Source organism: Perna viridis, chromosome 14 (genome assembly GCF_037379345.1).
Source record: "Perna viridis isolate PV_CMFRI_1.1 ecotype Kerala chromosome 14, ASM3737934v1, whole genome shotgun sequence".
NCBI classification, from domain to species: Eukaryota; Metazoa; Mollusca; class Bivalvia; order Mytilida; family Mytilidae; genus Perna; species Perna viridis.
In genome coordinates this window covers 19835457-19863009 of record NC_142458.1, presented here as the reverse complement: position 1 = coordinate 19863009, position 27553 = coordinate 19835457, and the positions used below count along the sequence as shown (strand labels likewise).

Below are 27553 nucleotides of genomic sequence, written 5' to 3'. Positions count from 1 at the left end.
CCGTCCTCCGTTTTTCAAGGAAATGTGATATTCATTGTGAAACAGTTGAGGAAATTCATTATGTGTTATTCAGTGGAATTGGATGTTTTGTGTATTCATATAGAATTTGTGAAAATGTGAATTCATTTTCAAGTATTACTTTAAGCATTTTATCAATAAAGATTTTTTATTACTGTTTCACCATATCACATTAATTTTTTTTTCAGATTGTACAAATAAAATTTCGTAGCTTTGGGGTCCAAAGTAGGCAGGCCAGGGGGGAGTTGTCATATAGTTCATTTTGATTAAAATTGATGAAGTCAATTTAAATGTTGAAATTTTATTTTTAAGTTCTAAAGTTCCAAATTTAGAACATTTACAGTTTGATTATAGGTATTTGAACATTGAGATATTTTAACAAAGCATAAAGTTTTAGTTTTATTCTCCCACAGATGGCAAAAAGCTGTTTTCAATGAAATTAAGTGGAAAATGATTTCTTGTTTGTTCTGTAGATTAATTATCTAAAATTAACCCGGCTTTGGGCCCAGTTTATGAGATAGTTGTAGGCTTAATTACTTGATTGCGCAATTAAAATCAGCTCTCTGGTGTTGTATTTAAGCGTCATTTACAGAATAACAATATTGAAAAGTAATTCATAATCTAACTTGTTGGGATTATTTTATCATGAACGATTAGTTACCTCGTTTAGTAAATTGTTTCTTTCTGTAGTCTCTGTCACACTTTAATAACGGCCACATATTCTGACATACTTACCTGTATTGGCTAATCCCTATATATATATTCTATCAGAGGGTTTAGCATTTTCATGATACCACCATCTATTGAAACTTATCTTATGATTTTAAGTTTCGACTCAAGCATATAACAAAAAATGTTCGTCTTTGTCGCCTATTCTGTTTTATTTTGTTGTGTTTTTTTTTGTGATGTTTTGTTGTTTGTTTTGTTTTTGTTTTGTTTTGTTTTGTTTTGTTATGCTTTCTTGTTTTTCGTAATACTATTGCCCCAAAAGAAACAAACAAAAACAGTAACTCACAGCATGTACATATTTCACTAATATTTAACGCACATAAAACAAGAGGAAATGAGCAATCAGACTCCAGTTAAATCTTGACTCATTGACTCCAGTGGCTGAAGGGCATGTTCTCCAAAGTTAAGCAGCATACAAATATTTTATCACTTTAACAAGCAAAATATATTGCTGACGCCTTTACAACATCTAACGAAAAACACACGTATGAATATAAGTCATAAACATAATAATGACCAAAAACACAACATAAAAAATAAAGCTTTAAAGAAGTAAACCTATGGTAAGAGACACAACTCTTACAAATCATTGGAACTTTTGTATTCACCATTTTACATCAATCTCATGTAAGCATCAAAGTAATTTGAAATGATTTCACTCTGTTTAAAAAAAAGCTTGAAAAGCTTTAGTGAAATTGAATATGAAACAAACTTATCACTGATTATTGCAAGAGTTATGTCATTTACCCTAGGTCTACCTCCTTAATCAACATTAAATTGTATATCTGTTACATAACTACGCAGACTTTTTGTATCGCGCTAGAACTCTAACAAATAGGCTTCTGGAACAGGGTTATGTTGCTACAAGATTGAAGTCATCACTACAGAAGTTTTATGGTCGTCATCATGAACTCGTGGATTGTTATGATGTATCCATCAGCACCATGAACACTGATTTATTCAACGGGTCATGGTTTGCCTTTCCTCGTTTGTCTACCCCGGACTTGACTTTTTATGAGCAACTCGGCGGGTGTTTCTAGAAAAGCAGAGGACGCTTACCCTACCGCTGCACCTGGTCCATGCTCCAAGTTTTAGTGGAGTCCGAGTTGCTCATTTACTTTTGTTACTTTGTATGTATGATTCTAGTTACTTTATGTTCTTTGTTGTGTGTGTCTGTTTTCCATGTCTTGTCTTTGTCCCTGGGTTACATTCTTTTGATTACCCTATAACATTGGTTCCCTTGATTACTCTTTAATAACGGTCAAATATTCTTTCATTTTTTTTTTCAAAATTAAACTTCTTTGTATGACGTATCTAATGAGGCATACTATTTGTAAGTGCAATTAGTAAAGATAGATCAAACCTATAGAACAGGAGCATACTTTTCTGTCATCTTGAAAAATCATACAGTATGTATTTTCAATGAGCAAAAGTATTTGGAAAAGATGCAATAATTGTCTTTAAATTATGCAATCAGATGTTTTTGTATAAATCAATGCATGGTAAAATTCCAATGAAGGGAGAGATTTTTTTCAATTTTACAACTTAAAAGGTGCGGTGACCCCCAACTTTCTTTTTCAAGTATCAAATAATGTCAGATATGTGCCCTTTATACATATAGTAAGCGAAATTGTGAAAAGACCCTGCAGGATTAATATGAAATATTGTAAAACAATCGCATATATGTATGCTCAGTCATATCAAAATTAAGTTCTTTATCTTAAAAATTTACAGTATGTTCATTCAGGTCATCTTTGAAAACAAATGGGAACATCTAACCAATAAAAGTATTGGATATGATCTTTCAACAATACGGACTATTTTCCATGTCAAAATGTAACAAAACTAATTATATTATAAAATCCCCAAATGCTTGTATGCACAACGATGCATGTTTTTACACATGTATCGAATTTGAACTATATTTTTTATTAGAAATTGACAAATTGAGCTACTGTAATACACGTATTGCCTGGTTTGATTTCATGTTGATTGAAAGTAAAAAGATCTGTGTAATATCTACCTTGCATTTTAAATCAACGAAAACAATTGTGTGTGTTCTTTTGAAATTTTACTTACGATACTAGAAGATGTAATTTTTTTTAAATAGTCAAATTTTGAATGAAATCGTCTTGAGAATAAGAGTTTTTTTTCTAAATAAAAGATAACGATGTAATACTTATTTTGAAGTTATTTTGTCCTCTAACAATTATAGGAAAAGCATGAATTAATGTTTTCCTAATTATAAAAGCAATATATATATATATGAAAGCACTTTGATCCAATTTCCCAGAAGTTATGTCCTTGGCTTTTGTTTTCGTTTTTTTGTTTTTTTTTTTTTTTTGTTTTTTTTTTTTGTTTGTTTTTTACAACTCTTAAGATATGAAAGTTAATGATTTACAACCATTTGTTCATTAGTATCTACATCGTGCCCGTGAATTCTTCCTTACATATGTAAAGTGTATATTCAATAAACATAGAAAAAGTTCACCATCAAATCAATAGTAGATAGTATTGCCATTACCAATAATAAAATATCCCTTGTCTGTTATATGAATTGTTTCCCAATTGAATTGCTGGAAATTGTCGACAGGCTAGTTGTTGTTTCTACAATAAAATTAGGCAATGTGTAATTCAGAAAATGATTTAAGAAATATTTATATGTTCTTTGTGCACAAAATGATTTGACATTTTTCGTACTTATCAATGTTCAAAATCATTGGGACACATTTTTTTCAATTTGTTACACAATAAATTTTGATGGGCATATAAATCGATCTACTAATCAAATAAATTTATTGAGGTATTCGATGAAGAGAATTGCATGTGTTATTGAGTAATTTAAATCACTTTTAAGATTATTTATGAAGTGGCATCATAATGCAACCGTTTATTTTATTACTTTTGTTGTCTGTTATCGGGGTCGTTCAGAGCATACTTATATGTGTGGTTACACTTGTTGAAGACCTTTTGTTGATCTCTGGAAGTATTATGTTATCGGATGGTGTATTAAAAGTCATTTTACTACATACGTTCTTAAGGGTTAATTTTTTTTGTCTACCTATTGTTTATTATAGTAAGTTTGTAAATTTCCCAAAATATGTGTTAATAATATGATTATTTGATTTGATTTGTAACAAGCCATCTGATGATTGCTAGGTTCTCTCATAGCAAATCGATTTATTTTGTATCAAATGGAATGTTACCATGACATTACTTATGTCCATTTGCCCGTATTATCTATTTAACTATTTGAATGATATGGGCTACATTGTGGGAAAATCCACAATGTACAGCCTAATATTTGTTTACTTGCTAACATAATTGACAGATAATTAACTGTTATTTGTTTGACAGTATTCTTGTAATGGACGTAGCAAAATTAGTTAAAATGTGACGTCCATTTAGATTGAATTATGTAAAATTCAAATACGGTATGAAATATGGGGATATCTATATGGAGAATTGGACACATTGGCATAGGGAATTGGAGTGAGGCAATGCAAAATAGAGAGAGAGAGAGGAATTAACTAAATAGCAAAGGTGTAAGGATATATCTGGAGAAAAAATTACTCCTACATACACAAAATTGGAAAGGTTGTAATCAGCTTCGAGTTCTGACATTCAGAATCCGTAAATATTTTCTTAGTGTTCACCCAGTCAAATATGTCACCCAAAGACGCATCACAAACGAGCGGGTTTCCAGCTAGTGATCTGTCAACGAAACATTGATATTAAAAATATATATATTCATTTCTAAATTAAACTTGCAACAAAATGCACGAATCTAACATTTTGCTCGCTGTAAATGTGTTTGTAGCCATTTGAAATTATTGACATTGAGTGCATATTTACGAGTTTATTCATAACAAAACCATGCATATTGGTTTGTTCGTTAAGTCTTTGCAACAAGGAAAGACATTATAACATTAAGTGTGGAATGTTTTTGTCTTACAATCAAATCTACAAATGATTTAAGACAACGCATGAATAAAATTTAATTTGCAGGATCGCTCGTAAATTAACAACCTGTGTGAAACTAGAAAACTTACAACATCCTGACTTGGTCCTTGTCTTTAAATTCATTGAAATTCAAACTCAATAATTTATTTCTTGCCAATCTCCTGTGAATAATTAAAATGATTGCTTTTACACATACAAACATTGCGATACAGGAAAACAATCATATGTAATACAAAAAAATACCAGTTTTATATATTGTAAATTTCGATATGCTGTACAAGTGTTTCAACAGCATTAAAATAAAATATGTAGAAAGATCATTATCAAAATATTAGTTGTATACAAGAATTACTTATAACCAAATTTATCGAAATAGGAAGCCAAATCCGTCACCGAGAGGTTCTACCATATGAAATGCAAGGAATGATACCTCGGTGTTTTACGTATTTAAAAAAATAGAGTACTGCAAGATTTCATAAATAGGGTACATAAAATGTGTGATATAATTCAGGGTCAGACAAGTCTGACTACTGATTTGGTAAATACCCACGGGGACCTCAGGTCCACCAGCAGTGGTATCGACCCAGTGGTTCTTAAATACAAAAAATACCAGTTTTATATATTGTAAATTTCGATATGCTGTACACGTGTTGCAAGGAGAAACCTCTCATCAGTAGCATTTCGTGTATTATTACTGATTGTCTAGCCTGAAAACAGTCCGTAGGACTTTTATTTGTCCTTTGAAAGAAAATCGGATTTCACAGTTTATTTGTTTTAATGGGATGAAGAATTACAAGCTGTACCCATGGTTTAAATTTCAGGTGAAAATATATGTCGTGGCTGCCTATTTAAAACCATCAGGCAGATCCTATAATACGGGCGGCACAGGGTAATTTTTAGCCCACTGATTATTTTATGCGTAATGGGTGATACTGAATATGCATTAAAATACATTTAAAGTTCCATAACAAAGCAACAAAAATTTTTCTCAAATGAAGGAGTCACCCCCCTTTCTCGAATGAATTTCAATGCTTTCTATATAAACTCATTTATCCTTTAATTATTAAAGTTAGTCAAACACCAACATTCAACTTTGAGAAAGGATTTGTGATATGAAAGGAGTGAAAATTTTTTGGAAACAAAATTTGTCATGTGACACCCGCTGAGTGGATTTTGCATAGACACTCACTGAACACCATATATCCCTAACATTTCTGTTTAGATGAGTTAACAGAATTACTGAAAGGAATATATAAACCCTCTGTTTAATTTATATTCACTTGTTTGCTACATGAATCTTTCTCCTTCTCAAAAATATTTCTCTGTAACCACATATATGGGTGATTTTCTTTTGATTGTCATTAATCAAGGGGAGAGAACTAACTATATCAACTGAAAATTATCATAAAGTGACCTCTAATATAACTCATCCCATACAATTGTGTTTACGTGAATGGCGTAAGGTTTATCTACAAAAACATTTAAGGTTCTTCATTACCTTTCAACAAAGATGACCCCAAATTATATTACTAATTTCCCTCTGAATATAGACAAACCGGTGTATCTAGAACATTTTTAAGGCATAGCATCACCTAGATATGAAAAGGTTACAATAAGTTAATGTAAAATTAAATTAAAAACTCACCTGACTTGCAGGGTTATTTTTTTTTTTAATTCTGCAGAGAGCACAAAAATAAGCAAACACTTGAGGTTTAATTGATATTGTCCAGTCATTTACACAGTTTAAATCACCTATTTAGTATATGTGGCTATTGTCAGTCTATTGACCAGCATGTCAATATGAATTGAGTTCACCTATAATACATAAGAAACATAGTAAAACAAAAACAACACCAGGCTAGTTCTTGAAATAAATTTACATAAAAAGTATTTAATATCTATGGGATGTTAGGCCTTACAATTATTCTAGATACACATTTTGTCTGTTGACAGAGGGATATTAGTGGTGAAATTGAGGCTATATCTGTCAAAAGGTGAACCTTAAATTTCTTTTTTATCCTCACCCTCTATTTCCCAGTACTAGACCAGTAATTATTATTGTTTTTATGCATATATTCTTTTTCAACATGTATACAAAATCATTATCGAGTGCGACCGGAAGTGATAATGGGTATATTCCCTGAAGCGATCCGTGCAACTCTTTGACAGATCAATCACCACTGACTGATTGATCAATAACAGATCAATAACCGATTACTGATGACCTATCTGACCGCGGTTTTGTCAAGTAAAATTACATATGAGCGATTGATGTAAAGTTAGAATTTTCACTGGAACGAATCCAATATACTACCTCATAAAATTACCCAAATTTTAAAGATATCAACTCCACAGATGTGTTTTGTTTCAAATAAAACAAATGCTAAATCAGTAATTAACTGATATTTGAATCTACTGTATTATGTAAATATGTATGAAAATTCAGAAATGAAACAACGGAATCCGTAAAATATACTAACCATCGAGTGGTCACGTGATGCAATCACCAGTTTCATGGATCGGTTTGACGAATAAATGACTGATCGGAAACCGATCGCAATTTCAGTTGCACGGATATTGTTGTTCTAATATACATAACTTCCTTTCTTAGAAACTACATCAGACAATGTTTTTTTCTCACCATGTATTAAACAAATTTTATACTCACACTATTCTTAATGACGTCAAACCATTAAACAATCCATTTGGCAGTGATGTAATCTTATTGTCTTCAAGATTTCTACAAATAACATGAAAAGGTGTAATTAAGCATTAAACGTGAAAAAAAATCGGAAACTACAAAACCAATGACGCAATTATGGGGGATTATCAAACAAAAAAGGAAAGCATGTACAACCAGTTTAAGAGGAAAATATTGTTCACGTGCCATTCATGTTAATGGAGCCTTGGCGGTTGTTTCCGAATAGCAGAGGTCGCTTATCATACGGGTGCACCTGGTCAATGCTCCTAGTTTTGTTAGGGGTGCTCATTTATTTTTGTTTCTTTGTGTGCATTATTTTAATTATTCTGTGGTCTTTGTTGTGTTTGTCTATTTTTCATGTCTGATCTTTGTCTCTGGATTATATTCATTTGATTTCCGCTAGAATTTAGTTTCCTTGATTACTCATTTACACGCAATTAACGTCAAATTCTCTTAACACAAATTTCTTGTGAAAAATTCAAGTGAATTTCACACGAAGACTCGATTCACCTGAATTTCACGTGAACTCTGTCATGTAGTTTATTTGCTTAAATCAGGTAAATATCATGTAAAATTCACGTGAAAATCATGTGAAATAAATTTTCCTGTGTAGTTTCCATCATTATGCAAAGGACAGATACGCCATTCTTTGTCCTCCCCTTCAGTTGCAGAAAAATTAATTCTTCAAAAAGAAAACTATCGCTTATTAACAGATATCAATATAGTTCTTTGACCTAATTACTTCGGCAAATACTCATTTCATAATTTTAAAAACGAAACGAGAATTCAGTTTCAGTAGGTGACTAATGTATGGTTTTCTCACCCATGCAGATACATGCATGATTACAGAATGGATTGTGTTATGTAAAAATCTTGCATATGTAGACCAAACAACCTCACTCATTTAATCGTTAGGATTTTTGGTATACCATAAATACTTTTTACTATTTGTGTGTCTATATTTTAAACGGAAAACGATGTGTATTTTTACTAAAAGTAAAACCATAAAAACACCACTTACAAAGTATGAAGTTTAGTGTTAGTGTTGAAGGCATTAGCTGGTACATTGCTAATCTGATTCCATCTCAACGTCCTACAATTAAATTGACACATATTAATAATTATCGCTATTTTGTTTAAAATTCCTTTGATGTTGCTATACGATCATTTTCAATCTCACGTTAGTCAAGTGAAAATGAAAATTATCGATAGTTTCTATGCCCTCGCGTGTCATACAAGCAACAGCGTAGGAATATTTGACAACCCAAATAACCGTCTCTTTGTTACTACGAATGAAATAATGGCTAATTCATGGGAATATTGTCTAGTCTACAATGGAAAATGATTAAATACAGTAACTTACCCGATTAGAAAAAAATAAATACCAATAAATTCCACAAAGTTTAAACGCGATCGTCATGTCTAACCGATTTTTGTTTTCAAATGATGTGTATCAGAGCTGCACAACATACGTGACGTCACGTAGCACGTCGCCGCAAAATAGTCCCGAAAGGAAATATTGCAGCGCTTATAAAACTTACATATTTAGGTCATGACTACTGAAAATAAAAGAAAACTAATACCTTATAATTCAGCAAAACAGGATAAACTGATTATTAAATATTTTTTCAACTCGCAAAGCCACTCGACGAGATAAGGCTGAAAAACTCCCTCTCGTTGAAAAAAAAATATTAAATAATCTAATGGTAGAAATCCATATGAAATTCAGATACTGTCCCTAATAAAGTAATTCACAATGAAGAATAACCCACCAATCTAAGAATGCTTTTCAATCTACATATGCTTTATTTTTAAGAAACAATTGTACTTTCCATATTCAGATCAGCAATTTTGAGAAAATGATATATTTATCTCCCACTAAAATCAACCAAATCGAACAAAATCAAGTACGATAACTCTTGCAAAGTGCTTATTTCATGTACAATCTATATAAATTTTATCTCAAAAGTGCAACACCCAAATGAAAAACAAAAACTGGTTTTGTAGTCTATGACGGTTTCTGAACAAGAAATAAAAGTGAATTTGGTGGGTTTTTGACATGCATGAGTCACATCCTGTCTGATTTTTACAAACACTGATACTTAATAGACAAACCAACGGTTTAAGAATTAATCTCTTTTAAAACCAGGCAGTGGGGGGACATAGAATGTACGAATATACTAGCAAAACATATCTGGGCGAATTTAGTGATACAGAGATCAAATAATGGATTATTGAAATAGTGAAAGTATCCTGGAGTGAAACTATATTGTCATAAAGATGGATTTCTGACGAGCATGTTTCGAATTTTCCCAGTTTGCCTGATTTGTACAAAAAAACAGGCTCTATGGTCTCTGATTGTATAGGAATCAAACGAAATTTGAAATAGTTAATGCACAAGAAACAGTTGTATTGCTAGCAGTAACTAATATGAAACTCATTTTTTTTTCAAATTGGAATGAATTAACTGGACATGTAACAAAGAAACAAACTAAAGGTTTTAGCACTTACATGTGAAAATATTGAACTGTCTTTGGAATGTTTTTTTTTTTTTAGAAAAGTTAGATTTGTATCTGACTTTTTCGGGAGATATTACAGACTATTATCGAATCACGTCTGGTTTGGTCATCAGAGACATCGACAACACCAAGACTTTATCTATTTTATTTTATTTTATTTACACTTTTCTATTTATTTTTTATTATCTAATGAATTTTTCCATACATGTAAATAATTTTTGACAGCTTCTTATTGTGTAATTCGTGTCGATGAGCAGCATTAACGTCGATATCCTATAGTTCAATAATAGTCACCCTCGCTTACTTTATGACGGATATCGCTGGAAAAACAGCATCTCATTGGACATGATGTCAACTTCCGTTTTTTTTTTCTTTTTTTGTTTGTTTGTTTTTTGTTTTTATTTTTTTGTTTTCTGTTTTGTTTAGTATTTTTATTTTTGTTTGTTTTGTGTTTTAGACCTAGAGGCTTATTTTTTTTATCTTTTTTTTTTCATTTTTTATATTTTTTTTATTAATTTGTTTCTCTTTTTTTGTGACGTCTTGTTCTTATCTTTATGTTAATGGATAACCTATTGTATTACGTTCGTTATATTATGCATGAAGATCGTCTTCGTTTTCTATTCACGTACAAGGTATTAGGATTTTGACGTATATGTACTGGAATAAGTCTACTGCTGACGTTACGGGTTTCAATTATATCATTTCGATAGTTATCGCCTTTTCTTTTGTTTTGCTTTGTTTTTGTTTTTCTTGTTTTTGTTTTTGTTTTTTGTTTTTGTTTTTGTTTTTCTATTTTTTTTAATATTGTTGTTGTTTTTGTAGTTTTGTTTTTCGGTTCGTTTCATTTTGATTTTGATTTTGTATTTGTTTGGTTTTTTTGTACTTACGTTTGTGTTTTGAGTTTTTGTTATGGTTTTTGTTATAGTTTTTTGGGGGATTTTTTTGTTCGTTTTTTTATGGTTTTTATATCATATATCATGATCTGATATTTGTAAGTGTAATATGTACAAATGTCAGATTTCGGAATGAGCATACAGTTTGATAGAATGGTTAATATGCTCATGAATTTTAGCATTACATGAAATATTACATGCATATAGCTCCAATCTTGACGTAAACAATTACTTTAAAGCAGTTTGGAGCAGACATTCTAAAGGAAATATAAGTTTAAGAGCCATTAAAATTGTTTTTGTTCTATTTTATTTATTTTATCTTATTTTATTTTATTTTATTTTATTTTTTGACATGCATGCATCGAATTTTGTTTGACCGTTGAACGAACTTGTGTTTTAGTGACATTTGTTCAGAATACAGCCACCAAATCCATATATATTGTATTTGTCATTAGTTTACTATTATACAGTGAAAAAAATAAAAATCCTGAGGTTTGGTCAATCGGGAAATCTGTTAAAAATAAAGCTGAAAACAGGGCCACAAATTCTAAAAACAAACACAAGAAATGAACAAAATAAACCCTACTTAAAGTTTATAGCTTTATATAAAGTTTATAGTGTTCCAAGGCAGGATGGGTATTTCGTTAATATTTCTAGACATCGTAATGATAGTTGAAGGAGAGGATTTGCGACAGAGGAAAATCATATGACGGAGGTTGGTCGGTATAACATTTGAAACAGACACTGTTTTGTTATTCATGTCATATTTCCAACCATGAAGAACACTGAAATCTATCTTAAAAGTCGATATTATAGTTGCAACCTCTTGCAGAACGTATAGATATATAAACATCAATATGATGGAATAACTTGATGCTGGAAGCACAATTAGTTGCTAGGACACCATAGTCTATATATACTTTGTGAGGGAGGTACGGAAAGTCTATTGTTATTATCACTATAAATAATAACATTCACCCATTGAGGAATTTTAAATGAAAAAAAGCACTACCCTGAAAGAAGCTTTACCAAAATAAATCTAAAATTAGAGGCTGTCTTATCGAAATATTTCATCTTACCTGTTTTTATGGTTATCGCTTTCTTATTATAACATATTTATCAAAAATGTGAGAACGATACAAAACTACAATCATTCCTACACAGCCAAATGTGCCACATATGATAATCATATGGTGCTCAATCATATGATAATCATATGGTAATCATATGAAAATCATATGATATAAATCATGTGGTAGTCATATGATAATCATGTGGTAGTCATATGATAATCATATGATTCTCACATGATAATATAGGCTTGAAAACATATCATAATCATAGGTTTTGCAAAAACATGTGATTATCATATGATAACCATGCGATTATCATATGTTAACTGAAATGATTATCATATGGTGCTCAATTCATATGATAATCATATGATGCAAACCATATGATTCTCATGTGTGGCACATTTGCCTGTGTATGTGTGATTTATAATTACTGATAATCTGAATAGCTTAAATTGTACTTACAGGTATGTCAGTTCAACAAGACCTTGAAAAAGTCCTTCAGATATAGTGGATATCTTGTTAGAAGACAGGCTTCTGGAAAGGTTAATTCAATGGCATTATTTCCAAAAAACCATATAAATATATGAATTCGTTTATAGTTTTGTGGATTTGAAATTTAGAAAAATAAATCGATTTGATTAAGTAGACATTTAGTAATCCTGCAAGTTCTAGATATTGTCTGAGGTTCATGAAACACTATTTGTCATGCTCCAAGTTTTTAGTGGAGTCCGAGTTATGCATTTACTTTTGTTTCTTTGTACGTATCATTCGGTAATTCCATTGTTCTGTTATATGTGCCAGTTTTCCCTGCCTAGTCTTTATCTTTGATTTACATTCGTTTGATTTCCATCAGAATCATGGTACCCTTGAACACTTTTAGACGCTGTAGAAGGCCCTATCAGAAATTAGTGAAAACTGGACTGATTTTTATTGGACCGTACTTATTTTACGTTTCCACTTTCACACATTAACTTGTTTTCAACTTACAGATGTTTTAGTTTGGAAAGGCCTTGAAAGACACTGCCATCAATATTCGTAAGCTGGTTGCCATATAAAATCCTATAAAAGACTCCCAAAATTGTATGATAAATATATTTTCAGACTGTAAAAACATGTTTTATTTATACAATTGAATTTGTACGTTTTTAAATTATATGTAAGTAAATTTTCACCAACCATGTGTTGAACTTTTTGCCTCAACCTATTTTCTCATATGTCTAAACATAGTTAATTGCAATTATAAACCTACTTAATTACCATGGCAATCTGTATCAGAACAGTCTTACAATAGTTTTCTGCCCTTCTAAATTTAGGTTCCTGTAAGTCAAACAGGTTTTTTACTAATTTTATAAAGTTTCAAACAGGTTTTGGTCAAGTTATTTTTCCAGTCCTACAGGAATAAAGAATATTTTGGGAAATTTTACAGTCATAGCACAGTACAAATACAACATTTTTTTATGACTGTGTTTGTTATTTTCAAAACAAGTTTTTAAATGGGCCCAGGTGGAGTAAAATTTAAACTGTAATCGTTAATTTTTGTTAGTATTCAATGGTGTATATTTTTAACCCCTTCTGGATTAAAGAATAGATCCGATTTGAAAGTTGTGTCCAAATATTTTAAACTGCTTTGACATGGGTTAAAAAAAAAGATTTTTGGTTTATCTAGTTTAGATAAGTGTAAATATTTCATGCTCCCTGTATCACATTACTTTCCTAAATTAACCCACTGTTTTTGTCTCTTTTTTTTATTATCGGCATTAAAGTTAGAATGTTTGTCAATTTTAAAGTTGGTATTTCCGACTTTTATGTTGAAACATATAGTCTTTAATGTTGGCAATCTCGCGTTCTATGTTAGAATTGTTCGGCAAATGTTGTAATGAAAAGTTACTCTTTTAAAACATCTTTTAACAAAACCTAGAAATATTATAAGCTTGTAATTTTATAAAGGTGTGAAAATGAATTCAAGTGGAGTAAAAATTAAAACTGTTAATTTTGTTAGTATGCCATTCTCTATGTTGAACCCTTTTTCCATTAAGGAAACGGTACGGCTTAAAATTCGTGTCCGTTTTTTTTCAGGTCCAAATATATTAATCTGATATGACAGTGTTATTTTGTTTTTGTTTTGTTTTTGTTTTTGTTTTTGTTTTTATTGTTTTGTTTTGTTTTGTTTTTTATTGTTTTGTTTTGTTTTTTATTTTTTGTTTTGTTTTTTTACAGATGATCGGCATTTCTAAAACCAGATGTCCTTTTACGCTAATGTAGTATGTAATACAATTAAATTTATATTTAAATCGACCTTAAAGTCGACAATTTTATATAAAAACATAAAGGTAAAAATCTTGCCTAAACTGAATAAACCAAAGACCTGTATAAACCACATATTTTTAACTCATGGCAAAAACCTACTGTACAAATATGTTTTCGAAACAATAAAATCCAACATTTTTAAAGTATATTTGCGTTGTACTAGGAGAGTCTTTATCGGACAAGAAGTTCGTACTCTTACCCCGGTGTTCATCTTTTTATCAGAGAAACGACTATCCGTTTAAGGCAAGATTTCAACTAGGTATAGGACATTTGTAGTAAAAATGGTTAAAAACTCATAGTTCTTGATGCTCTCAAATTCCGATAATAAGCTAGCGTTGAGACCTTTTTTCAGGATCCACACTGAATTGATACCGCTGCAGAAGTATTAAGTGTGAAGATCCGTATTGGAAGCAATTAATGAGGAAGTTAATATATGCGAAAGAGGCTTGTTTTTAGTGATTCCTGTTGAGTTTCTAAATCCAACACATAGATGAGATATTACAATTACTGTCTGTTATAGAGAGAGACCAATATAAAATCGAACTTATTCCTTTCGAGAATGTGGTGGAAATACATGCATAAATCTAATTTTCTAGATTTTAATAGTTATACTAGTTTTAGAAAGTTGCATGGCGTAAAATTGTATTTCAGATATACTTGAAGAAGAATGGCTACGTTTACTTACAAAAATTGGATATTTACACAATCTTTAAATACATCTTTCTGTAAACTAGAAATTTTATTGTCACCAAGATTCCTGCAACAATATTACACATTGTTATTGATGTATTTGTATATATATAGTTTACGGACTTACTGCCGCATTTTTTTTTAAATCTTCATTTTTCTTCAGGATTTGTTCAGTACAATATATAGACAAAGCCAACATTCGAATCTCTAAAAGTTCGATTTAAAATATCACATTGGTTCTGATCTAAAATGTTATACAGTTTTGTCTTGTTATACGTCTATTCGACATATCACATAAATGTCTGTCAGTCACATTTATATGTAAAAAGTGTTACATTTGTGTGTCGGACTGTGTCGCACTAACATACCTTACACTTTCAAATGTCTTTGTCTAACAATGTCAGATTTCCGTGTCTCATTTTATTGTCTTACAAGGTCTAATATTGTGGGGTTTTACAGATACATGTCTAACACTGTCGCATTTCCATGACCTACATTGTCAGGTTTCCATGACTTACATTGTCAGATTTTCATGACTTACATTGTCATGTTTCCATGACTTACATTGTCAGATTTCCATGACCAACATTGTCAGATTTCCATGACTTACATTGTCAGGTTTCCGGGTCTAATATGTTTAACACTTTGAAGTTTCCATGTCTAACATTGCACGTTTCTATGTCTAACATAGAAACATATGTCTAATGTTTCTATAAACTTTTTAATGAGCAAATCGGCTGGTGTTTCTAGACAAGCAGAGAACATTTACCCTACCAGTACACCTTGTCCATGCTCCAAGTTTTCAGTGGAGTCCGAGTTGTTCAGTTGCTTTTGTTGCTTCGTATGTATGATTTTAGTCACTTTATTATTATTATTATTGAGTGTGTATGTCTGTTTAACATGTCTGGCCTTTGTCCCTGGATTATATTCTTTTGATTTCCGATATTACCTCGGTTCTCCTGATATTTCTTTTATGTATGACAATTTGACAATGTTAGACATACACAACAAACTAAAGTAACTAAATTCATACATACAAAGTAACAAAAGCAAATGAGCAACTGGGACTGCACTAAAAACTGGGAGCATGGACCAGGTGCAAGTCACATTTCCTTGTCTTACACTGTCATTAGTCCTTGTCTGACACAGTGAATTTTCTGTCTATGCCTGATAACAATAAAAATGACTAAATGAATGTACCTATTTCTTGTGAAAGAAATATGTACCGATTTTAAGATTAAATAAGTTCCTTTAACACGTTATAATGTTGATTGCATGATAATGAGTTTGAAATTTTTAAAGCTGCATTAGCTGCTAAATTTGTTCAGTTCTGATTCTACTGGATTTTGCTGATTCAAAAAATTAAGTTTGTAGTAATGCAGTTGAAGCAATAAATGCTGAAAACACCGAGAATATTGTGAAAACAACAGGTTTTTTTTAATTAAAGAAGATCTAAAGCTCTAATTTAATTTTATTTTACGCCATAACTTCCGAAGATTGCCGACAGGACATTCACCTAAATTGAAAATACTTTCACTTTGGTAAAAAAAAAAATAACAATAGCGGATATATAGGTAAGCACGTGTCTTGTTTACATTTCATTTAATATATTTCTTGATTAGTTTTCAAATAAATAATGGCAATTTCTGACCATATTTGTGCCATATCATATCACAATATGAAATTACAAAAGGATCCTTGCATTATATTTTTTTCTTTTTTTTTCTTTTACGGCTTGAGTCCGTCGGTCTTCCTTGCCGTTGATTAACCACTTTCGTTCGCAATCAGATTTTTTTTTCAAATCGACCCTTACAGCACATGCGCGAATTAAGGTCTCCAGAAGTCATATGCATACGAATTCATGTTGGTCAATTTTTTGTCTTGACGACAAAAAATGTACCGACACCTATTTCATGTAATTAATGCATTTTATTTGCGGATAATAATTGAAATTATGCAGGAAACAGGAAAAGTATAATTAAGTAGAAATAATTCAAAGTGGAGCCATATTTCAACAGAAACAAATATTTACGAAAACGACAGCTAATGCAACTTTAAGTTACAATTTTTAGTTGATCAATTTCATTAATTTTTACCTTTGGGTAGTTACTGATATAACTTATAAATAATCATTGATTGTAATAGGTAAATTTTGAGATTTTTATTATATTTCTGTGTTTTGAGAACACACCTTTCCTCGGTGTTTTCATTATAACTTAAGAGTTATCATTTTGTTAATTTTATAACTTATATAACTGAAATCCAAAAATATTTGCTCTTTCCCCCAAAAAAATGCATATATCAATTGTAAACCTTATAGGTTTAAAAGGACGCATGGATATTTTTTTGTAAAGTATATATGTTAGGAGTGACCAGCTTCTGTAATATTAACTTTCTGCTATGTCACATTAACGTAAAGGATGGGCTATTTATTTTATGTATAACCTCACCTCACTAAATTTTATACTTACAAATGGAAAACTTTAGCAAGTCCTTGAAAGGTTCTTTCATTTATACTAGATATTTGGTTACCAGAAAAAATTCTAGAAGACATATTTGAATATATAAATGTCAGAACCAATAATGATAATATGAATAAAACCTGCTACAGAATCGATGTACGTTAGAAACCTGGTGAAACTCGAAGGTTCATGTAAGGTTTGTGCGTTAGGGTTTTTATTAATATTGTTCCTTATTTTATCGGAGATAACTGGGTTTGCATTGGAATATAACACCCTTAACTATTTTTGGAAAATTAAGCCTTATCAAGTGTGTTGATATTTACTATTTTAACATTTCAAAATAAAATTTTTAAAAAAGCATTTTTAAGATCGAACAATTTTATAAAAACACTTCATTGTTCAATTTCTCATAAATCAATACAAAATTAACAATAATTTCATTTACTGTCGCTAATTTACTTTTATTTATTAGAGTTAAATATTTCACAATGGCCACTTAGATTGCATTTTGACAATTAGCTGTAAGGTTTAAATTTTGACCACATGTTTAAATCGGGCATGCATATTTTATATTTTCATTTATATATTCAGAAAATACTAATGTGAATTTTAATCGAGTTTGAATTTCGATTAGAATTTACATTGGCCCTGCATCTACACAATGCTTTTGGGGTAATATGCCTACTCTAGCCAAACCTTATTGTCCCCTTCCGCCACTAACAAATATGGCGTGTCCTATTATTCACGACTATACCTAAATTCACCTCAGTCTGATTGCATTTGTTTTTATTATTATTGTTTTTTTAATTACTCATAATTTCCTTAAAAATTCATTTCTTATTTATCCTGCCAATTGTCACAAATAAAGTCACACTATCCCATTTTCAATGCTGCATATATACTTCATACTTAATTGAATGAGTAATATGCCCTATTCAATCGAGTAAGAGTCATTACAAGAAAAGTATACCAGTCTTTACGTGGTTTATCCAACCACGAAATATACATCATGAATAAATAAAAGTTGACACATTTTAAAATCGTAAATAAACTATATAAACAAATAAAATTAAAATAATACGCAATAAAACGAAGAATGAAAGGCAAAATTTGTCCTCCGGGTTGGATAACACTGGTTAAGAAGAAAATATACCTACCTGGCGTCGGTTTCACAAAAAGTCGTAAGTGTGAAATTGATCGTAAATCACAATGATATTTTAGTTTATGACATCATTACTTATGGTCAATTTTACACTTACGACTTTTTGTGAAACCGACGCCAGAAAAGTAAAAACAAATGACCTTAAAGTATATATATTGAAGTTATAGACGCGCCAAATTCGTGATCAAAATTAAGACAAGTACAAAGTACACACTACAATAATTTATATAGTGTGTTGTGACATTTATATCAAACTGGTGGACAGATAAAAAAACTGCTTATCCGTTATTTAAGAAAACATTACAAAATACCTTAGATTGTTTCATCTTGAAGAAACGAAAACTGTTTATTACTCACAGAAGTTCTAGATTGCTACAGTCTTTAAAAAAACCGTCAGGTATAATCGAAACACTGTTCACGTGAAAACCCCTAAAAAGTACAGAAAGAAATCCTAATGAAATAACTATATTCATTTAATGTGTCCAATGATTCTATTTGTACAACAAGGAGACGAGCATTGGATTCACTCAACAAGCAAAATAAAATTGCATAGCACGTATGCTTACATCTTTAATTGAAATATAAAAATAAACCCGGGAAAAGTACCTGATATATTTAATACTTTGAAAATATGGTCAACATTCGTTTCAGTGATAATTTGTTCTCACATGTATGTTTACCTCACAGGCTTAGCAAAATTTGACTTCGTTAACATTCAAACCAAAACTCAGCATTCGTCAAGCAGAAAACAAAAAATATGGAGCCTGAAATCAAATCCAGTTCTAAAAAGATATACTCAATTTCCAATGATCAATCTCTTTTGGGCGTGTTTGTAACTATTTGAACAATGACTGCTACCTTTTTCCAGGGTTAAAAATACCGATGACACAATTCTTGTCGCGTTTTTTAAATTACTTTTGCATTTTAATTTGCACGGCCATTACAGGCGAAAATGAAGAAAAAAAAGTTTAGCTTGCAATATATACATACTTGAAAAGGAAAATTACATTAGAACCCACATATTTGCACTTCAATCACACATATTTCAATACAGAAAAGTTTAAATATAGTGCACTTAACTTGTAGGTAGAACCAAGTATTTAAATGATAAAAGGATAACAAGAAATTAAACGAGCGGAAAGCAATACGTCACAATACTCAGTGTTTCATAAAACATGAAGAGTCTTTAAAAGATGATTTATATATGCTATGTAGTTCTTAGAATATTAAACAGTAACGATTTTCCCGAACAGAATATAAATTAAATGTCTTTCGACGATCGGAAAACGTAATTGTAAATCATTAACCCTCTTCCTGACTTTGCAAATTTCTAGATTTTCTGGGAAGGCTGGCTGCAACACGTATTGTTAGACGCTGTTTGAAGCTTGGCTCAGAAGGTTTTCAGTATACAAAAGTCTAGCAGACGAAACGAAATGCAGAATTGTCGTTGATCATACGAAATAAGAACATAAAGATCACACCTGGGCCTGCAGCTATAACATTGGGGTTCACACCGACCCCGATGACTTTCGGTGCAAAAACAATAAAAAATTTCATTAGACAATCGCAAAGATAAGTACTATCAAAATTAGAAAATGCTATTCGTATAACCCCCACCCCTAAACTTCTTGATTTTTTTCTGGTAACAAGGCCCATGTACAACTTGCTTTTGGGTAGTGAATATAATGATTATTAAAACATATAAATGATAAACAAGAGGAGAGATTTAGAGGCAAACAAAAGCATAAAAAACTATCTGACCGCGTACAATCATCTCCCCTACAAAACACTGACAGTCATACGATTTAACTAGTGTAAACAGTATAGTAGAATGTTGTTTTAACAACTCCAGGACTGAAACAACTTAAAATGCGCACTTACCAATATTTTAACGCTGTCATACCACTAAGAAGGTCAGATGGTAATGTTGCTAATGAACTATAGGTTATGGATCTGAAATAAACAAGTCATTTTAGAAACGTGATATTTAGTTCGGTTATTGCCTTAACAAAAGTAAAAAGCTGTCATATGTTTTGAATAACACGTAAATTGTTAAGCATTTGTCTGTTGTTGACACAAATGATTATATTTTAACATATACGCTTATCCAAAGGTTTATGACTTTAAATCATATAGGTGTACTGGTTTTCATGAGTTGAATCAGTTTTAGTTTTTATCATTTAATTTTATGTGAATTTTAACGAGATTTCACGTTTTTAGATAAGGTTATTTAAACATTCTACTTGCACAATAACTCGCTGCAATTTTTTCCTTTGACAAAGACAACAAGGCCGACAAATTGGGCCTCATTTCTATAATTCTATGTATTTCACTTCATTTTATTTGTATTTATTTCCTTTTACCTTTCAAATAATGCCATTTTTCACGTTTTTTTTTTATTTTTGTAATGGTATATATCAAATTTGTAAGTCGGATTATATGCTGGTTTTGGATTTTTATATTACGAATACGGAATTCTTCATTTGGAATGAGGATATAAACAATGGATGGTGAAACAAGGAGTGTTTTTGTGTATAGTATAACAATGTTAAAACTTGAATACATGTATGATGTACTTACATGTGTTCGACGCTAGCAGAAAAAAAGTGAAAGGCTGATTGCTCTATTTCTTTGACTTGCGTTTCACGCATGACTCTGTAAAGAATGTCCTTGAAAGTACATGCAGTAAACTTTGCCGTACCATGAAAAAAGTTCTTTTTTTTATTTTTTTAAATTAAAATGTTACATTATGACGCAGTGTGTTTAATAAGCAATGGAAGTCATATATTGTTTTCAAAATTTAAATCAAATGGGATATCAAAGGAGCAAGTGTAAGAACCTTAATAGGAAAACATGTTACTGGGACAACGACTAGACAAGGAAAACAGACCTTCACAACCAAAACATGAAAAAACAAAAAAATTAACATAAAACAAAAAGTCAAATGAGCAAGCCAGATTTCATTTAAACATTTTTTTCTGCATCTAGTGTACAAGAGTAATCAAGGGAACCAAGGTTATAGCGGTAATCAAAAGAATGAAATCCAGAAACAACGACCAGACATACATGGAAAACAGACAAATACGACAAAGAACATAAAGTAACTAAAATAATACATACAAAGTAACAAAAGCAAATGAGCAACTCAGATTCCACTAAAAACTGGGAGCATAGACCAGGTGTACCGATAGGGTAAGCGTCCTCTCCTTTTCTTCCTTTTCTAGAAACACCCGCCGAGTTGCTCATAAAAGGTCAAGTCCGAGGTAGACGAAAGAGTAAAAGAAATCTAGGCGACAATGAACAAATCAGTTTTCATGGCGCAGATGGATACACGAGTTCATGATGACGACCATAAAATTATTGTAGTGATGACTTCAATCTTGTAGCAACATAACCCTGTTCCAGAAACATATTTGTTAGATTTCTAGGGAAATGCAGAAAGTCTGCGTTGTTTCGGCAAGCTCTGGCATAACGTAGGAGTTGTGATATGAACACTCCATACGCGGGTACTGAAGGGATGTTGCCACAGATGAAAGGCCATCACGTTTGTCGTAAAGTTTGGTCAATAGTTTTGCTTTACTGTCGATTTCTAAGTGTAGGTCAAGATATAAGGCTGACGTCACAGTGTCTGTAGTATCCTTTATCAAATCCCCAAAATTAGGATTGTTTAAAGATAATACATCATCTATACAGTTGAAACTGAGATTAAAGGATCTAGCTAAACGATATTCTTTCTTTTGGATCAGTTCAGTTATAAGGTCAGTCTCATAAGAGTGACGGAATAGGTCAGCAAATAGAGGACAAAATTTGTTCCTATTGGAATGCCGACCGTTTGTTGAAAAACGCGTTCACAAAACTGGACAAAAACTTCCACATCCAAAGTAGACAAAAGAAGAAAGCAAAACTATGTCACGCTTGACAAATTTTTCATCTTAAAATATAACCTCATTTTTGTTACCTATTATTTTATTACGCAGACTGAAATTCGTCAATATTGTTTTACATTGCTTTCATCCTGACAGAGATATAGGACACGCCGTGCATACCTAGAGGTTTACCTAATATGTGGCCAACGATAAAAAGAGAATGACATAGAAATCACCGTACAAAAAATGAAATGACTTTGTACCTAAAATTTTTATTATATTTTTTTTCCAGAAACTGCTCGAATGTTTTGAACCACAATGAACGTGTTACAAAAACCGCTGTTGCAACAATGTTCATGTGTACTGACATTATATCAGATAGATAAATGCACTCATTTATGTTGGTCTTTAAAAAAAGTTCATTGTTGTGGTATGTCACATTTTCACTTATTGACAGCGAGAGAAGATTTTTGTTCACTATGGAGCAGTTTCGATCCTTTGTTATCGAACAAAATTTTATGCCATACAGATATATTTTCTAGTATACCTTATATATATTCCCAGTAAAAAAAGGGATAAAGATTCAGCATTTATGTCGCATATCAAATGAATAATATTTACCTAAAATCATCTATTAATTTTTGTACTTTCACTTGGAGAGGTATTTGTTCTCAAATATTGAAATCGTGTTTTTTTTTCTTTGTTTTTTTTTAGTTTTGGTCTATTTACTTTTTTGTCAAAATTGAAGGGAAAACGATTGAAATTTTGAGAAGAAAATGCGTACCTTTAGCCACGAACATGTCATTAAAAGCACCCCCGTTCTTTTTTCTTCTATTTTGTTTGGAAATGGAATTTCGACACACTCTCTTCGCTGAATATAAGGGTGTATAGGAGATTTAATTGGAAAGAATGAATAACCAAATATGGTCACTATTTAAATGTAAATGTTTTCTTGGCACCAGTGATTATATTTTTGTTATTCACGACAACCAATTGATTATCCTATATATCATATAAATTTTCCCTTTTTCGTTCCTGTATTCTACACAAAATTTTAATTTTATGAACGGTGGATTGATATACATGTAGTGTCGTTCTGGTGGGGAAAACCCGAGAATTAAATTACCAAAATTGACTTCTGGGTATTATTTATAATTTTTTTACTCACGAAATATTTGATAAAACACTGCTATCTGTATAATAAATCCCATAATTTGCTCGGTATGGGTGGTTCTTTTAAGACAACATACAGAAGGAACGAGGAGTAGTAATGATTAAACTCGCTCATGTCAGTTTATGGAAGATAAGCTGGTTATATACACTATCAATAAGAAAATCCTGACCTTAGTGATAATATTTAGTACTTACAGTCTCTTTAGTTTCGTAAGTCCGGTGAAATCGCTGTTTGTTATACTTGAAATCACACCGGAGTGGTGCCAAAAAGTTCTGAAACCAATGAAAAGGGTTACATATATATTGAGTAAAATTAGAACATAGAAAAATAGGGGAAAGCTTAATTATGCATATCAAAACTCCACTGGACTAATTACATGTAAACAGAAGAGCAATGATGGTTAATGTAGAAAAGATTCCTCTTGTAGTATTATAAAAGGATAAGAAATGCATTATTTATTATTATTTGATTTCATTGCATGAAAACATATCTGCAACTAAATGCTATTGTATTTATATGTCACCTTACGAAAAAACGCCTGACATTATTTGAATAAAGATTTACTGGAGGATGAACTAATTCTAAAAACGCAAAGATTTGTTTGTTTGTTTTGTTTTGTTTTGGTTTGGTTTTCTTATTACACAACACTTACAAAGAAGTTGTTTCAGCATAATTCTTCAAATCACTTGGAATCTTGGTGAAGTGTTGCCTGTAACAAAATATTTCCCTGTCTTTACATTCACATACCCTGCAGACTTGAGCAGCAATTAATGGTAATTTCATTGTTATTGCCATGAAGCAAATAAGGCGGTATGCTATCATGCAACTCATGATAATTGATGTATGCGTTAGTATCTGAAACAAAAAGAAGGGTACACCAAATTAATACTCTTCCTAAGATTGCTTTTTGTTTTAATGATTCATTGTAGATATATCAGAGAATTACATGTAATACTTTTTCCCCTGGACAAAGGCCGTAAGGTCGAACATTTAGGCCTCACTTTCTATGTTTTAATCTATTTTATTTTTATTTTCGTTGCATTTAATTTCCTTTTCCTTTTTTGTGGCTATGTCCACTTATATATTATTTTCATTTTAATAAATACAGTCAACATTTAAGTAATATATGGTATAAAAAAACACATCGCAAAGTCACTGGGCGATATATTACCAGAAAATCTGGAGGAAATATCGTGTTTCCCTGGAGATTGTCCAATAATAGAACCAAATCAACCCTTTATATCGACACGTCGTATGTGTATGAAAACGATATTTCATCCCGAATATATTTGCAGACGAAATGTCGATTTTGGCTATTCTTAAAACAGAACTATAATAATATTTTACAACACATTTTTTATACTCTTATCTAATCCGAACTATTCAAATCGTGATTTTTAATGCGAAACTACAACTAGTAGTTTAAATATTAAGTGTGGTTTCAAAATTTGCGTTTTGTTCCATTTCTTATACATTATTTTGATTCTGCATTTCGGATTCTGTTTCCACGCTATTCCTACCCTCTATTCCCAATACCATTCACCCAACCGAATGGGAATCATAGATGTAACGAATTTTGTTTGCCATTTTACAGATGTTCAGATCAATTTTCATTATCTTTATACATTCTCATTTGTATTGAAGAACTTCAACTGGAATCCGACTTAACCTTCAACTGGACAGACACTTAATTCCTACTCAGATACAGATAGAGAGTTTGAAAATCAGTATCTTAATTAACTTGCACTAAAATGTATCTGAGCTTTTAGGTTTTTTTTTTAAATTGCGTGACAAACTGACAAGTAGAGCTACCATTATTGGCTGAATATAGGTAAGATTTAAACTCAATTGGCCTGGATTATAGAGAAAGAAATCCCATGGATTCAACAACATCGGAAAATAATCCTTAAAAATAAAGTTGTTACCTGAACATGGATAAACGTTATTATAAAAGCTGCATACAAATCTACAGTGGAAAAACACACACGGTTATATGCAAAATGTTTTAAGGGACAAGAGAAGAACAACCATAATGTTTAAGGGAACTGGCGACAAGAGAGGAAAAAAATATTATTGAATCAGCTAAAGCAAATAAAAAACAAAAAATAAAACAAACTCCTACCTTGTATTATGTATACACCTTATTAGATGTATGTACGGTGTATAGAATAGTACAGATTAGATCTTAGGTGTTGGTCTGAAGAGTGAGACACTGATGACAATTTTCATAAGTATTTGTAGTAACATATGTATAATGGTAAACATTTGTTGTTATTATTGATGAATAATTTCCAGTAATTATTTGTGAAATATGGACGATGAACAATATTTTTACATTTGTACTTATGGAATGTAACGATTGTTCGTAGATTTGTCATCAACATTACAAGTTATTACATACAATATCTGTCTCTAGGTTTCTGAGGAAGATTAATCAATATATTTCAAACATTAAGTTAATAATTATATTCAAAATGTTACTGTTCTGATAAAATTTATCTGATGTTTCATCTTCATTGCATTGATGTCAGTTGTTGTGTATACAATAATTACTTATATCAGTAATATTGATCAAATTCTTATGATATATACAGTTGCGATCATTCCTAACTTCTCTTTAATTCTGTCAGAATATGTCAGGAAAACTGTTTTACGACAGCAGATGATAGAACAGAAATCCTTACAGATCCCGACAGAGTCTGACATTGGCTGTCCTTGGTCAAGACACATATTGCCCTATTCCCTGACAGATCCTGAACAAAATTGTCCAGGTTAGCGACAAAGAAACTACGAAAAGTTCCTATACTGTCGTACCCCTGGACAGTTCCTGGCACTAAATCTTTCGATTCTGTGTGACGTAATTCAGGAAGTCCGAGATTATTAATGGCAACTGTGTAAATTAGCAAATCCGATAAGAAAAAAATCTTGATTTCAATATTTGAATTGAATTTCCAATTATATAGAACTTATCGTGATCCATCATCTCACAATCACTCTATCGTAGTTCATTTATCAACATTTCGTCGTTCACGACCCCATCACTCATCGTTCAAAAATATTTTAATTTAATTTTCACATTCTGTCATAGACCTGTAATTAAATCAAATTTATTCATATATATATACTACCATACATCGTGTACTAAGTTACAGCCCTAGATTAATCCTACGAGTAGGAATGACCCGGCCAGAGAAAGCTATATTTTTATATAGCCCAGCTGGCCGAGTGGTCTAGGGCGCTGGACTTAGTGCAGGCGGTGTTGCCATAGATGTCACAGCGGTACGAGTTCGAGTCCCGCGGAGGGAACGACCAAAAATTTACTTCGCAAATTTGACAGTTCTAACATCGTTGGGAATTTTTCAGACCCTTCTATAAGTTTACGTTATCTTCCCTGTATCAATTTGATCCAATGGAGCAGTGTAGCGAATAGAGTCGTCACATTCTGAGACGTTGTATAATATTGATTTGTTGTGACATGCATCATTAATTTGATCCTCTATCCTACATAATAACACCTAGATGAACTGTCCCGTACTACCATATATCGTGTACTAAGTTACAGCCCTAGATTAATCCTACGAGGAGGAATGACCCGGCCAGCGAAAGGTATATTTGTATATAGCCTAGCTGGCCGAGTGGTCTAGGGCGCTGGACTTCGTGCAGGCGGTATCGCCATAGATGTCACAGCAGTTGGAGTCCCGCAGAGGGAACGACCAAAAATTTGCATCGCAAGTTTGACAGTTCTAACATCGTTCGGAATTTGTCAGACCTTTCTATATATATATATATATTTATTTATTTATTTGTCAATAATAATCCAACATGATCGAGTAATCACAATATTTTAGTCACTAGTACTTTCATGCCTTGTGGCAATCTTCAGGTGAACAATATGACTACGTTGTTAACGATAACGTTTATGTGACGTTACAATAGTTATATAAAGGGGAATGAATTACTGTCCACTGAACGATGGTTTAAACTTTTCGATAA

The 27553-nt window shown here is 31.5% G+C and overlaps 1 protein-coding gene across 1 annotated transcript; it reads right to left on the bottom strand.

Moving 5' to 3' along the window:
* Positions 1-430: 430 nt before the first annotated feature.
* LOC148598551 (uncharacterized) lies at positions 431-25767 on the bottom strand. The gene is made up of 15 exons (XM_088561681.1): positions 25683-25767; positions 24213-24415; positions 23755-23832; positions 21101-21175; positions 20402-20473; positions 18878-18949; positions 17368-17439; positions 14892-14963; positions 12887-12958; positions 12362-12433; positions 8433-8504; positions 7379-7450; positions 4800-4871; positions 4331-4461; positions 431-3354 (listed from the first exon to the last, which is right to left on the bottom strand). Coding segments are annotated over exons 2-15 (1113 nt in total). The 5' UTR covers positions 24392-24415; positions 25683-25767; the 3' UTR covers positions 431-3352.
* Positions 25768-27553: the final 1786 nt, after the last annotated feature.

What these genes read in the sequence shown, in the direction of transcription:
- LOC148598551 (XM_088561681.1), bottom strand. Translation starts at nt 24,391, where the DNA reads ATGAGTTGCATGATAGCATACCGCCTTATTTGCTTCATGGCAATAACA. An exon ending in TCTGCTAGCGTCGAACACAT is followed by an intron (nt 20,474 to 21,100) that starts GTAAGTACATCA and finishes TGTTTATTTCAG; the next exon opens with ATCCATAACCTATAGTTCAT. An exon ending in CTTTCCAAACTAAAACATCT is followed by an intron (nt 12,434 to 12,886) that starts GTAAGTTGAAAA and finishes TAACCTTTCCAG; the next exon opens with AAGCCTGTCTTCTAACAAGA.